The 12827-nt window shown below is 39.5% G+C and overlaps 1 protein-coding gene across 1 annotated transcript; it reads left to right on the forward strand.

Annotated features, from left to right (window-relative positions):
* Positions 1–246: 246 nt before the first annotated feature.
* TCN1 (transcobalamin 1) lies at positions 247–11593 on the forward strand. Its single transcript, XM_054563601.1, has 9 exons — positions 247–364; positions 2589–2774; positions 3642–3779; positions 4646–4801; positions 6034–6224; positions 8716–8899; positions 9898–10081; positions 11195–11313; positions 11486–11593. Exons 1-9 carry the CDS (start codon positions 286–288, stop codon positions 11545–11547), a joined length of 1299 nt encoding a protein of 432 aa, XP_054419576.1. The 5' UTR covers positions 247–285; the 3' UTR covers positions 11548–11593.
* Positions 11594–12827: the final 1234 nt, after the last annotated feature.

Here is a 12827-nt window from a genome sequence, read left to right on the forward strand (position 1 = left end):
TATCCTCATTGGGATGAAGGCAAGTAACAAATGTGAACCTTGAAGGTTTGGAATAGGAAACAAATTATTTCCTCATTCTCCCTGACCGTGCATTTCAAGATTTCTTCCTGGTTTGTCATATTACTTGGAAAAATACACTGGACCACACCTACCTGAATTGCCCAATAATTGCTTGAGTAAAAGAGGCTGTGGCAAGCTGAAGCAGGAGGTCTCATTCTCTTCTGTCCATTACCCAATAAATAGCGAGCCTAGTCCTCCCTCACCTCCCCAGAGCACGTAGGAGAGATGAGACAGTCACAGCTGCTGCCCCTAGGGGGGCTCCTATTGTTCTCTCTTATCCCAAGCCAACTAGGCACCATCTGTGGTGAGTATCCTTTGATCTAATATTACTCTACTGTGATAGTCTCCTGACAGCTACTGATAAGAAACTTTGTAGAGAGTTACCTGAGAAAAGACCCTATTTCAGTTCTATATGTAGTTGGACTCTGTGCATCACGTAAAAGGTGGCCAGAGAGGGTCAGGAAAGTTCTACACTGTATATCATCATAAGCAGGATCATAGATTCACTGTTACCTTGCCTAACTGTTCTTCTTTGTTCAGGTCCTCTCTACCACAGTGACACTACCAAGTAACTGCCTGTTTTTGTCCATTTTCAATGGTAGAAAATTCATGATCCCAGGAAATGTTCAACATCATGGAAAGTTATCTTTAGATTTTGAGATACAATCTATGTTCTGAAGTTCAACCTGTGGGTTTTGGGTTAACCATCTGTGACTACACAGAAAAAAGATAACGTTAATAATTGCTTTCAAATAATGAAGAACTGTTTTATTACCTTTGTTGAGTTTAGCTGTTCCAAGCTACACATATGCCTCACTTCAACTTTTTCCTGCAGGACATGAGTACAAGTCCCATTATCTCTCCTTCGGGTGTAGGCTCCAGCAATTATGTGGTTCTATTGAAAAATAGTAAGTAGAAGAAAGGAAAAGTGGGTTCAGGTCTAGTCTGATCCCTTGATAGCTAAATGACCCAATGTTTCTGATTTCCTAACTTCATTCTTTAACAGAGGATAATCAAAGAAGGATGTTGAAGCAGGTGATTTCTTGAAGCCTAGTGTAGCTCTCAGATGTATGATTTCTGCATGTAAGTCTTTACCTTGGAATTTAGCTTCAAATCAGTCCAAAGATGACTATATGGTGCCATTTCCCTGGTACTCTGTAGCCTACAAGAAGAGATCAGCACCACAACAGAAAGACTTGTGTTCATATAGACTGGGCCAACTCTAATGTTATTTCCCACCCTGTCATTTTCTTTGTTATATCCTAAGAATAGGAGTTCTCTTGGGAGGCTTTGAAGTTCAATTCATTGTACAAAATAATTAACTTTGTCTTTAGTGGTCAAGGAAGCTGATTTGACTTGTTGACCAGGAACTAAAAAGTCTGTTTCAAAGCCACAAAATCTATTGAACTGGACGCTTCCACAAGATGTCAGAGATGACTCAACAATTGTCCAGCTGTGCTTGTGGAGAAGTGTGACCTTTCTACAATCACTCAATTCAGATCTTCCTGATCTCCATTTTAAAATGAAGAAAGGTGGGCTAGGGAAGTCATGTATCCTGGATTCTCTAAGTATAGGGATAGAAGCTCCAGCTAAGCTAAAAGTAATCATGTATATGGTATTTTCCAATTTATTAAATGATCTCTTGTCCAATATCTATGAAGTAGATGTTAATATACACTATTTTAAAATGCAGGAATTGAATGTCAAGGAAGTTATGTAACTTACCCACAGTCCTAAGTTAAGAAGCACAGAATCCAGCCAAGGTCTGATCTTCTCACTGTCCCTCTAACCCATGATAATCTGGAGACGGGTAGGATTTTCTTGGGATTATAAACAAAGCATATTTATAAATGTTCTGAGTGGTTACTAACTCTTGTTTTCCTCCAGTTGTTGGGGGACTGTAAACTCTCGTTTTCCTTGCACAGTATAATGTGATTCCCACCATCCTTCTCCCTGAAATTTGGGCAAGTTGTTGGCTAAAATTGAGGGTTTCCCAAAGCATGCATACTGCTGAATAATAATCGGGATGTCTGGTCAGTTGTCAGACAATTCCATTTGGGGGGGCCAATCTCCAATATAACATAGAGTGTTGGCCTTCTCTCCCTCAATATTAACCAACTTGTGTTAGAAGAAGATGGAAAAGAAAAGAATGGAATCCAGAAATTAGAAAGGGCTATAGACTAGGAATCAGAAGATGTGTACTCTAGTCTCCATTAAGCCTCTGATTACCAAGTTTTCTTTAAGGATGCCCTCTCTAGGCCTTATATTCAAAATAAGGAAATGATACTAGATCTCTGAAGCAGAGCTGACATTCTCTCAGTACCCAGTGGTAAGGAGGGACCAGTAGTTAAAATACTGGGATACTTCCATGCTGATTGGTAAAGGAGTAGCAGGGGCTCCAGCAACATAGCCAATGACCAGTGGGCTGGTCTATGTACCATATCTGTTACTAAATATTTTAATATCACACCTGTTCCTTGCCTTAATATTTTCTGTTTATATCTTATTTTCTCCCTCCCCTGCCACAGAGGTAAGCCAAGAAAACTACTCCTGTCTAACTCTATTACCTCTATTAAACACAATGATCAACTCAAAATATAGCAGAGAAATCCAAGCTGCCAATGTCCTGTTGTCCCTCAGACTTGTTGGGATCCAGGACCAAAGCTTAGAACGACATCTGGTCCAAGAAGTCAAAAAAAATGAGGAAAAGAAGGGTGAGTACATATATTCCCTGGAAGGTTTAGGATAACAGTTGCCTATCTATGAAGATCATCTCCAATGAGTCCTAAAAATTGTGTCCAAAGTATCCCTTCTACATCTATCCTAGCTATGTAAAACGTGAGGTGGCAGAAAGGTACCTCAAAACACCAATCCCCTGCCACTTACTCTAGAGCCACTTACTTCTTTGGGTCCTGAAAACCACTTTTTTTTTTTCAAAAGGTCACAAGGAAAAGCAAAGGAAATTATAGAGTCTTATCCATTGATACTGCACTATAAGATAGCTGAGTTCACAACCAGACAGGGATGTGGACCACAACTAAGAAAGCTGACAATAGGGAGGCAACCATAGAGCAATAGAGACGTGGCCTGGGTTTGAGTCCAGGCTCCACTTTGTGCTTTTCATGTCAATACAGAACCTCAGCTTTCCATTTAATATCAGAGAGAAATGAAACTACCCCTTCCTACCCCTTATTTCAAGAATTATGAAAAGCCAGGGAGTTTTGATACTCTATAAGGTAGAATATAAAAGTCAATGATTGCTATCCTGGCAATATGACACCCACAATGAGAGAAAATCCCAAGATTTCTATTATTCCTCTATTTTTCTTTTTTATTTTTATAAGAATTTCATGATTCCAAAAAGCTCCCATATTTCATGGGAAAGACCTAAGATCTAGCCTACATTTTTACAGTACAGCTAGAAAAAGACTCTGCTTGGGGGAATAAAGGTGGGAACAGTAAAATATTAGTATAGAGTGGAACAAAAGAAAAGTGAGAAATGAAATAAGTCACAAGGAAGAGAGGGGGCCAAAATAATCAAAAGTATATACCTTGTTAAAATTAAATACTTTTCTTCTCAGCGTTAAATTTAACCTCAGGACAGCTTGCCTTGGTTACACTGGCTTTGGGAGCATGTCAGAACTCTGATGAAACCATTACACATTTACATCTTGTCAGCAAACTAGAAAAGAAATTCCAAGAAGAAATTGAAAATATGGGTGAGAATCAAGTGTTCAGAGATCCTAAACAACCTTGTCTTCTTCTCCACTGATTCAGAAATGTGTGAAGCTTCTTTCCACTCTTAGTTCTCCTCTTCATTCCGTTGATCCCACTCTATCTTTGTAGATCACCTTCCCTTCTTCCCTGTTTTTACATGCATCTTGCATTGTTTTTTTAAAAATGTTCAACTGAGCATTGACCCTACATCAAGTACTACTTTACATATGATGGTGTACATACACATACAGAACACATTTCCCTAGTCCTCTACAAGCATGACTTGCAGACAAATAATGAATCACACCAGAAATAGCTGAGCAATACAAGACACTATGTCATCAGTACCAAGGCATACGACACTAGCATGGAAAATAAAGATGGCCAAAATTACTGTATCACTGGGAACAGTAGGTTGACGATGATGGCTCCCAGTGAGGTGCATTGTTTTTATTTCAACTTCTACCCAATGTTCTATTATTAATTAAGTCCCTCCAATCCCATCCTTCTTTGAGATGGCCTCAGCTTCTACTTACAGCTTTAACATATTACTATTGAAAGTGCAAGAGCCTTGGGAGTGGGACATTTGTGTCCTAGTCCTAGTTCTGTCACCATCTGAATATCAGGGTAGTATTTTAATCTCTTCAGTGCTGGGTCTCCTCAGTGATAAAATGCAAGGATTTGAATTTGGTGGCTTTTTAGAGCCTTTAAATTTCTCAAGTTTTCTGATTCTATGAGTGATTGTCCTTTCTGTTATTCACCTCTCCTTAAGTGTAAAGAAATGGGAATAAAGTAAGTAGGAATAGACTGCAAATGTATTACACAAAACAACCACTTCCATAAGTAAACTTTCTTTTCTCTCTACCAGTGATACATGATGGTAATCCACTGACTAACTACTATCAACTCAGCCTGGACGTTCTGGCCTTGTGTCTGTTCAATGGAAACTACTCAGTCACCGAAGTTAATGAATACTTCATACCTGAAAATAAAAACTTTTATTTTGGTGGGCATTTCTCAGTAGGTGAGTCATCAAACCCAATTCAGTCCCTTAATAGAGAGGACACAGCTATCAGTAGATCTTCCCTTAGAGTTTTTATTCCATTAAGTACTTAGATTTTTTTTCTATCCTGTCTACCCTAGTCTCCTTAGAAGGGGATTTTCTTTTTGAGAGGAATGGAAATTGGGGGGCAGTTAAGTCTCTTTCTAGGTTTCTGGCATAGTAGAAAAACCTGAGTCCTATCCCAGCTCTTCCTTGAGTTATAGAACCAGTGGATGTTAAATTTGACTTTAATTTCCCCATTTTTAAAATGAAGATAGACCATGAGATCTTCATATAAGACACTTTAGGAAGTATAAGTGTTAGGGAAAGGGAATACAGTGGCATTTATAAATCATAAGCTCTGCCCCTTTTTCTAATTTATTGGACCCATTTAGATGTGTGAGTTTACTTGAACAATGCAACCTCTCCAGGTAACAAGTCCCAATATTTTGATCAATAAAGTGTGCATTCACAATGGGGAAGGACCAGAAATTTTCCTCTGGGCCAGCTTACTCATCCAAAAAAAATTCTCCTCTAGGCAGCTAGCATGGTGTTCAGCCCCTGTGGACCCAGAGACACATGTTCAAAGAAAATCATTCAGTATCTCTGGATAGAAAGAAGAATGTGAGGTTTATCATACTCCTTTTCCTAGGAAACCACATAACAAGCCAGAAAAAAAATACTTTATTCTCCCTTCTTTTAATCTCTTGCCTCATCTTCCCCCTTAAGGGAGTCTATTGGAAAACAATTATCTTAAGTGCTATTTTCTAATCAGTCTAATAGAGACTTTGGAAAATTACAAACACATGTTTTGTTTGGTGTATCATCCTTTGTTTTCTCAATTCCTTTGCCAATATGGCTGAAGATTTTTTTATATGAAAAAAAAAAACAACAACAAAAAACCCAAGATCTAAAAGTGGAAGACTGTTCATGTATGTGTTTCTATGACCAAGGTGTGAATTAATGAGTACAAGGTACTGGTTACTCAACATAAGGAAGGAATCTTAAAATATTTGAGTGGTTAGTACTGAAGGGATGCTTGCTATATCTTGAAATCCTTCTCTCCCGCCATCAGCTAGCACGACCAACCACCCCCGTTTGCCCACATATGTTCCTCTTTCAGCACTGAAAGTCCCACATACCAGGAAACCCATCAGTGCAGCGCAAACCGGCACAGTTGATCACTCCATCACCAATATTTGGTTTCCTGACAGACACTGGCGCAATGGCTGTCCTGGCCCTGACCTGTGTGAAGAGGAGAATAATAAATGGGCAGATCAAAGCAAGTGAAATGGACTTAAAGCATATCACTAATTATACAGAGTCACTGGTAAAAAAGATTTTGTCAGAGAAAAAAGAAAATGGTCTCATTGGAAACATATTTAGTACAGGAGAAGCTATGCAGGTAAGTCAGAGGCTGAAACAAGAGAGGGGAGTCGTGGAGGAAAGCAATACCTTTATCCTTTCTTATTGGCCTTTCTTATTATCCATTCTGTTTCCCATACAAACTTTGATTTTAGTCACATTTCCCTCCCTGCCTGAAATGTAGTCTCCTTACCTTCAGTCTTTACCTTTTCATAGCCAATGCTTCAATGCAGCTTTTTTTGACAACTTCTTTAAGAAATTCTAAAGTCTACTACAACTACAACCTATCTTGTTCTATCATGTGCAATTTCACACTTTACCATATACCATCATTTTGAATTTTTATCTTGCCTCCTGAATTATATTCCTGTTGTACAAGTTGCAGTAGCAGGAACAGCAGCTGGTATTTATTGATATTAACTCGTTAATTCACAAAACAAACCAATGAGGAAAGAATTATCACCTTCAATTCCTAGAATAAGAGCATGAATCAAAGAGTATCAGTAACTTGCAATTGGGGATGAAACCTGAAGAGCTGGTTTCAAAACTCACACTCAGTACCTGCATTGTCCTGTATATCTTCCTTGAACTCTCGGACTTTATTCTTGCACGGATTTACTCAACTCTAAGAAGAGATCAAGGAAGATTTACAGGGAAAAAAATTTCACTGAGTATTTAAAATGAATAAAGTTTTGCCATGCCAATTCAGGGTGAGAGGAGCTTCGAAAGGACAGAAGATAGCAGGACAAAGATCAAAGGCACCAAGGAACATTACACATTTTAGAAAGATCAAGGTGTTCAGCATGGCCAGCATAGGGTCCTTGGGAAAAATAACAACACGAGGCTAGTGTTGCAGGCAGGGATCCAATCATAAGGTTGTTTGTGTTGCTATCACTGCTCACATCATCTGCCTTTTTGCATTTGAATTTAACATATAACAGTGGCTTCCCATTCAGGCTGCACATTTTGAATAACCTGGAGGAGCTTTTAGGAAACACTCATGTTTAGCCCCCATGCCGTCCAGTTAATACAGAAATTTAGGGACGGATCATGGGCCTTGGTCTTCTTTATTTTTATTTTTTTTTATTGTTGTTCAGTTACAGTCATCCCCATCTTTCTCCCCTTTGCTCTCCCCTGCCCTCTCCAAGCCCCACTCCCAAAGAGAATGCCCACCCCATTGTCCTTGTCCATGGCTCCTTTGTACATGTTCCTTAACTTGACCCTTCCACTTCTTTCCCCCGTTATCCCGCTCCCTCCTCTGTGGTCACTGTCAGTTTGTTCTTTATTTTCCATGTCTCTGGTTCTTTTTTGCTCATTTGTTTGCATATTTTATTATGGTCCACTTATAGGTGAGATTACATGGTATTTACTTTCACCACCTGGCTTATTTCACTTAGCATAATACTCTCCAGTTCCATCCATGCTGTTGCAAAGGGTAGGAGTTCCTTCTTTCTTTCTGCTGCTTGGTCTTGTTTAAAAACCCTACAGATGATATTAATTTCCAACAGGATCAAGAGTTTTCTGCCTACAAGACAGTTTTTAAGAGGAGATGTAATATGCTCAGTTTTGTCTCTTTTAATATCTCACAAATGCTTGTTGACTACTTGGTTCACTCGAAGAGTCTTCAAGAAAAGATAGAAAGGGGAGACTGTTCTTCCCTCAGAAACTACAGAGCAACGTCTTTGAGTCCAACCCATTTTACTCTTTGTCTTTCTCACTCAAATCCCCTCCTAACTTTTCCTACACCATAATTCTGCTCCTTCAATCCTGTTTATATCTGTTGGCCAGATAGTTCCTGTTCAAGAACCTATGAGAATGCCCACTGTCAAGCAAATGATGTCAGACACCTCACCCTAAAATTCAAGGGTCTACCAATCTTCCCCAACCCCCTTGTCTGGACTGTTCTCCCACAATGTCCCTGTGTGCTCCCTGTATACCAGTCCTCCCAAAACAGGAAAAATACCCTGGGGATTTTGCTAAAATGCAGATATTCTCATCACAGCCAGGCCAAGTCCTGGCCACTGCTGCTCTAGCACCTTTCATCACACTGTTCCCTCTGGGTACAGTGCTCCCCTCCTCATGCCACCTACTGAAATGCCAGCAGTACCTCAAGTACTGATGGCCCCACCAAGCCTTTCCTTGGCCCCACTAAATGGTTAGAGCTCTTCCTCTTTCAAAAGACTGTGCCACTAAATGCCTCTCTTAGAGCATTCATCTTAAGGACTTCTTTACAACAGTTTGTCTGTTAACAATATTCATTGAGTGCCTCCTATATGACAGGTGGTGTTCCAGTGCTGGGGATACAAGAGTGAATGTGGTAGAGGAAGTCTCATTGGTACTATTACAGTTTGTATTATTAAGCAATTCTCAACCTCCCCACAAAAAGCAGTTTATAACCTTCCTGAAGTCAGGAAATGTCTTAGTTGTATAAGGTTCCTCCTTTGTAATCAATGTCAAATGGATATTTACTAAATCAGATGTAAGCTTCCCCCTTGTTTAAAGTAATTCTCTCTCTCTCTCTCTCTCATCAGGCTCTCTTTGTATCATCAAACTATTACAACCAAACTGAATGGAATTGTCAAGAAACTCTGCATACAGTACTCAGGGAAATCTCTCAGGGATCATTCCGTATGCCAACTGCTGCAGCCCAGGTTTTACCTGCCCTATTTGGAAAGACCTACTTGGATGCTTACAACAGCTCTTCTTGTGGTTCAGGTATAACACTAAAGAGAAAAATGTTTTTGACATTCAGCATACCACCCAAAGCACATGAGATTCAGGTGTCCTTAGGGACCAAAAGTGACCAAATACAGCATCACTGTTCTCATATAGAATTCACCCCTTGATATGACATCAGAGATTGAAACCACCTGAGGATTTGTTCTTAACAGGGTAGTAGATGTCATTCTTGGTTTAAACATTGATAAACAAGGTAGACTTGATGAAATGATGTCTATCTCCAAAGGAACTTTTCTGATTGCTGGCTACAGAGAGATGTTCTGAGCATCTTCCCATCCTAGACAAAGTATGGCATCTCTGACTCTCCATTAAGCATAGTAAGTGATCCCTCTGGGAAATAAGATGTCTGTGTGGAAGGAATATGGCAGTATTGTAAGAAATTGCAGCATGAATCATTAATTTAAACAACTGATTTTACAACAGGATAGAGAGACTTACTCTATCACATTCATTCTTGGTTCAGGCACTGACAGATTTCGAGAACTTGGATAAAATGTTTAACCTCTAAGCTTCAATTTTCTAATATAAGAAATGCAAAAGATAATAGTATCTGATGTAGGTTTTTGTAAGGACTGAATGAAACATGACAAATACAGTGCCTGGCACAATATTTTTTTCCATAAATGTTAAGAAATAAAAAGGCAAAAAAAAAAAAAAAAGCATTCTTGCATGCTGTAGCAAAAGGAAAGAAAACAGAAGCCTCCATGAGAAATGGGAGAGTGAGCAACTGAATTGTGTAAATAGCTGGGAGTCGAGGTGAACACAAGCATTCAAACTGGTGAACACCTGGTTTTAATTTCTGCTTTAGTCACATGAGAGATCTGCCCCTTGATTTTGCCACTTGCTCCTGTGGCAAATCCCCTTCTGCATAAAGGAAAGCAGTTCATGGATAGAGGTTGGATAAGTGTGCAAACTCTAACATCATTTTTATTATTCCAAATAATAATTCCTCCCTGCTTTCCTGTCTCTGCTAGGTAGCTTTAACATCTCCATTCAGGAGCCTCTACCTATAGAACCTAATAGCTCATCCTCATGGATCTCAGTCAATTACACTGTGAAAATCAATGAAACGTATTTCACCAATGTCACCGTGGAAAATGGTTCTTTCTTCCTGGATGTGATGAAGAGAGCTCAAGAAATCAATGAGACTGTATTTCGGTACGTCTGTACGTAGTTTAAGGTTAAGAGATTTAGTGTAAGTTTGAAAGACTCAGTATAAAATATACCTGTACATGGATACAAAGTACAATTAAAATACATCTTAATCAATGCCTTTGCTGACCATCTACATCTCAAGTCAGGGGTTTAAAAAAAGAAGTGAGACCTTTCATCTTCTAGCACATAGTAAGCATTCAACTCATGGTAACTGAATGGACAAATAAGTCCCAGGGACCTCTCTTCTGTCAGTAAAACTCCTTCAATAAATAGAACTTCTTAAGTCAGACATTTTATGTCTAGAACAGTGGTTCTTAACTATTTTTGAGTCACTGCCTTTTTGGATAAGATGTTCATCCCAGAAAAACAAACATACACACAAAACATTTAAATCAGAGGTTACCCAAATGCCTGGAAGCCTCTCCATGCCCACCCCCGGCCTTTCAGGAGATTTCATGGGCCCCCAAATAAAGGTTCCCTGGTCTTGAGAGGTCAGGTATTAAAATTGAGATATTGACTTTGTCTCTGAAAACTATGGTTTGCTTGGTCTCTTAAAGTAATTGACAATTGTTTATTGTGTTTAATAACATGATATAAGATGCTACAGAGAAAATCATATATTTATGAAAAATATATATATACATATATATGTAAAGATAAAGACTCCTTTTAAGTGTTGCCAGGAAGATAGAGAAATGTGACTCAAGAATGTGAAACATATATTGACCATGTCACTTTTTAGTAAACATATGTGAAATATTGTATTATTCTTCCCTGTTTCTCTTCCTTAAGAGAAAACCTACTAACTTAGGACTTCTGATATCCCCAGGGCAACAGGAGTTCACTATGGTGGGAGGGAGGGGCAGGGACCAGGGGCCTCATGTCCCTAATTTAGCATGGATGGTGGCCTGCCTGCATCAGAATCACCTGTAGTGTTTATGAAATGTGCAAATACCTGGTCCCAGCCCAGACCTACAGAATCAAAGTATCTGGGAATAGGGCCAGGAAATCTGCATTTTGGGGGGTTATATTTTCAAGTGATTCTTAGGTACATCAAAGTTTGAGAATTGCCTTTAAAAATTAGAAGTTCCTATAACTCATTCACTGTCCCCACAGTTTCACTTATGTGGAGAGCTCATGGGGCCCCTACATCACCTCTGTTCAAGGCTTGGAGGCCAACAATAATGAAAGAACCTACTGGGAACTTCTGAGTGATGGCAAACCACTGAGCCAAGGTAAGGGAGAATACGCCAAAAACCCCCAGGGAAGGAAAATGCCCAGAGCATTCAGAGGTGAGAGTGTGAGCTTCTGTGGGAAATATGCCCAGGAATTGGGAGAATGATATCTATTGTTTAGCGCTTTGGTGGTCAAATCGGTTAACACACTTCTCCTTCTTCTTCCTTTCAGGAGTTGGTAGTTATGTTGTTCAAAATGGAGAAAATTTGGAGGTTCGTTGGAGCAAATACTAATAAACTCAAACCTTCTTCAGCCAGATCTAATTCTTTTGCAGTGGAATCCCATGAGGAAATTGACCTCATACCTTCCTTTTCATTGATCTCAATCATGGTAGGAGCATCAATAACCTCCCTTTCTCTCTTTGCATGTTTAATAAATATCAACAATTATACAAAAAGAGCATGTTTTTATGCCTAACTCTAACCCTCACAACACCACTAATATTCCCCAAGAAAGAAAAATATGCTTTATAACCCGTGTCTTATATCTGTTTATATCTGTTTATATCTGTTTTCACTCATTCAGAAACTATATAAGCGGTGCCTACTGTGAGCTAGGTAGTATCGCAAGTGGGAAAGAGACAGGCAATAAATGAACTGCACACACACATAATATGACAGATGGTGAGAAGTGATACCACAGATAAGGGGCACAGTGGGGACCAGTCGGGGTGAGCCTGTCTTATACACAATGGTCTGGGGAGCGCTCTCTAAAAGCTGAGCTTTGGGCAGAGACATGAAAGAAGGGAGGGAGCCACTGTGAGAATATTTTGAGGACAAGTGTCCTGGGAAGAGTGGACAGCACTGGAAGTTCTCACAACCTCATCAATGTGCCTATGATACAGAGGAATGCTGCTCAGCCACAAGAAAAGATGAAATACTGCCATTGCGACATCATGGGTAGATCTTGAGAATATCACGCTAAGGGAAATAAGTCAGACAGGAGAAGTCAAGAATCATATGGTTTCACTCATATGTGGAATATAAACCTGAAAGTAACAAATGAACAAACAAGAAAAACAAACAAACAAAAACTCACAGACAACAGTATGGTGGTTACCAGAGGGGAAGGCAGAGTGGGGAGATGGTGGTTAAGGGTAAAGGGGGTCAAATATATGGTGATGGAAGGAGATTTGGTTTTAGGTGACGGGTACACAACGAAACATATAGATGATGTATCATAGAATTGTACACTTGAAACCTTTATATAATCTTATAAACCAAAGTCACCCCCATTAATTTAATTTTTTAAAAAGATCTATGTGGCTGGAACAGAGTGAGCAAGGGACAAAGCAGATGGCGGTGAGGTACAAAAGGAGCCAGATGGCAGATATACAGGGCCTTGCGGGTCATTAAAAGAATTCTAATTTTATTCTAAGATGGTAGTCACTGGAGAAAGTGACCCTGAAAGGAGCCGCTTAAAATGCAGTGACTAGAAAACGTTAGCCCCTTCCTCATAATTGTAAGACAGTATCTCCGGTTCTCTGTTATACAAACACATGCGTGCCCATGCA

This window comes from Pteronotus mesoamericanus, unplaced genomic scaffold (assembly GCF_021234165.1).
Source record: "Pteronotus mesoamericanus isolate MK-2021 breed Mesoamerican mustached bat unplaced genomic scaffold, CSHL_Meso_final scaffold_83, whole genome shotgun sequence".
Taxonomy (NCBI): Eukaryota; Metazoa; Chordata; class Mammalia; order Chiroptera; family Mormoopidae; genus Pteronotus; species Pteronotus mesoamericanus.

Excerpts from the sequence above, each read along its gene's own strand:
- TCN1 (XM_054563601.1), top strand. The coding sequence starts at position 286 with ATGAGACAGTCACAGCTGCTGCCCCTAGGGGGGCTCCTATTGTTCTCT. Across the intron at positions 8,900-9,897 it reads CAGCTCTTCTTGTGGTTCAG|GTAGCTTTAACATCTCCATT; the intron begins GTATAACACTAA and ends TGTCTCTGCTAG. Across the intron at positions 10,082-11,194 it reads ATCAATGAGACTGTATTTCG|TTTCACTTATGTGGAGAGCT; the intron begins GTACGTCTGTAC and ends CTGTCCCCACAG.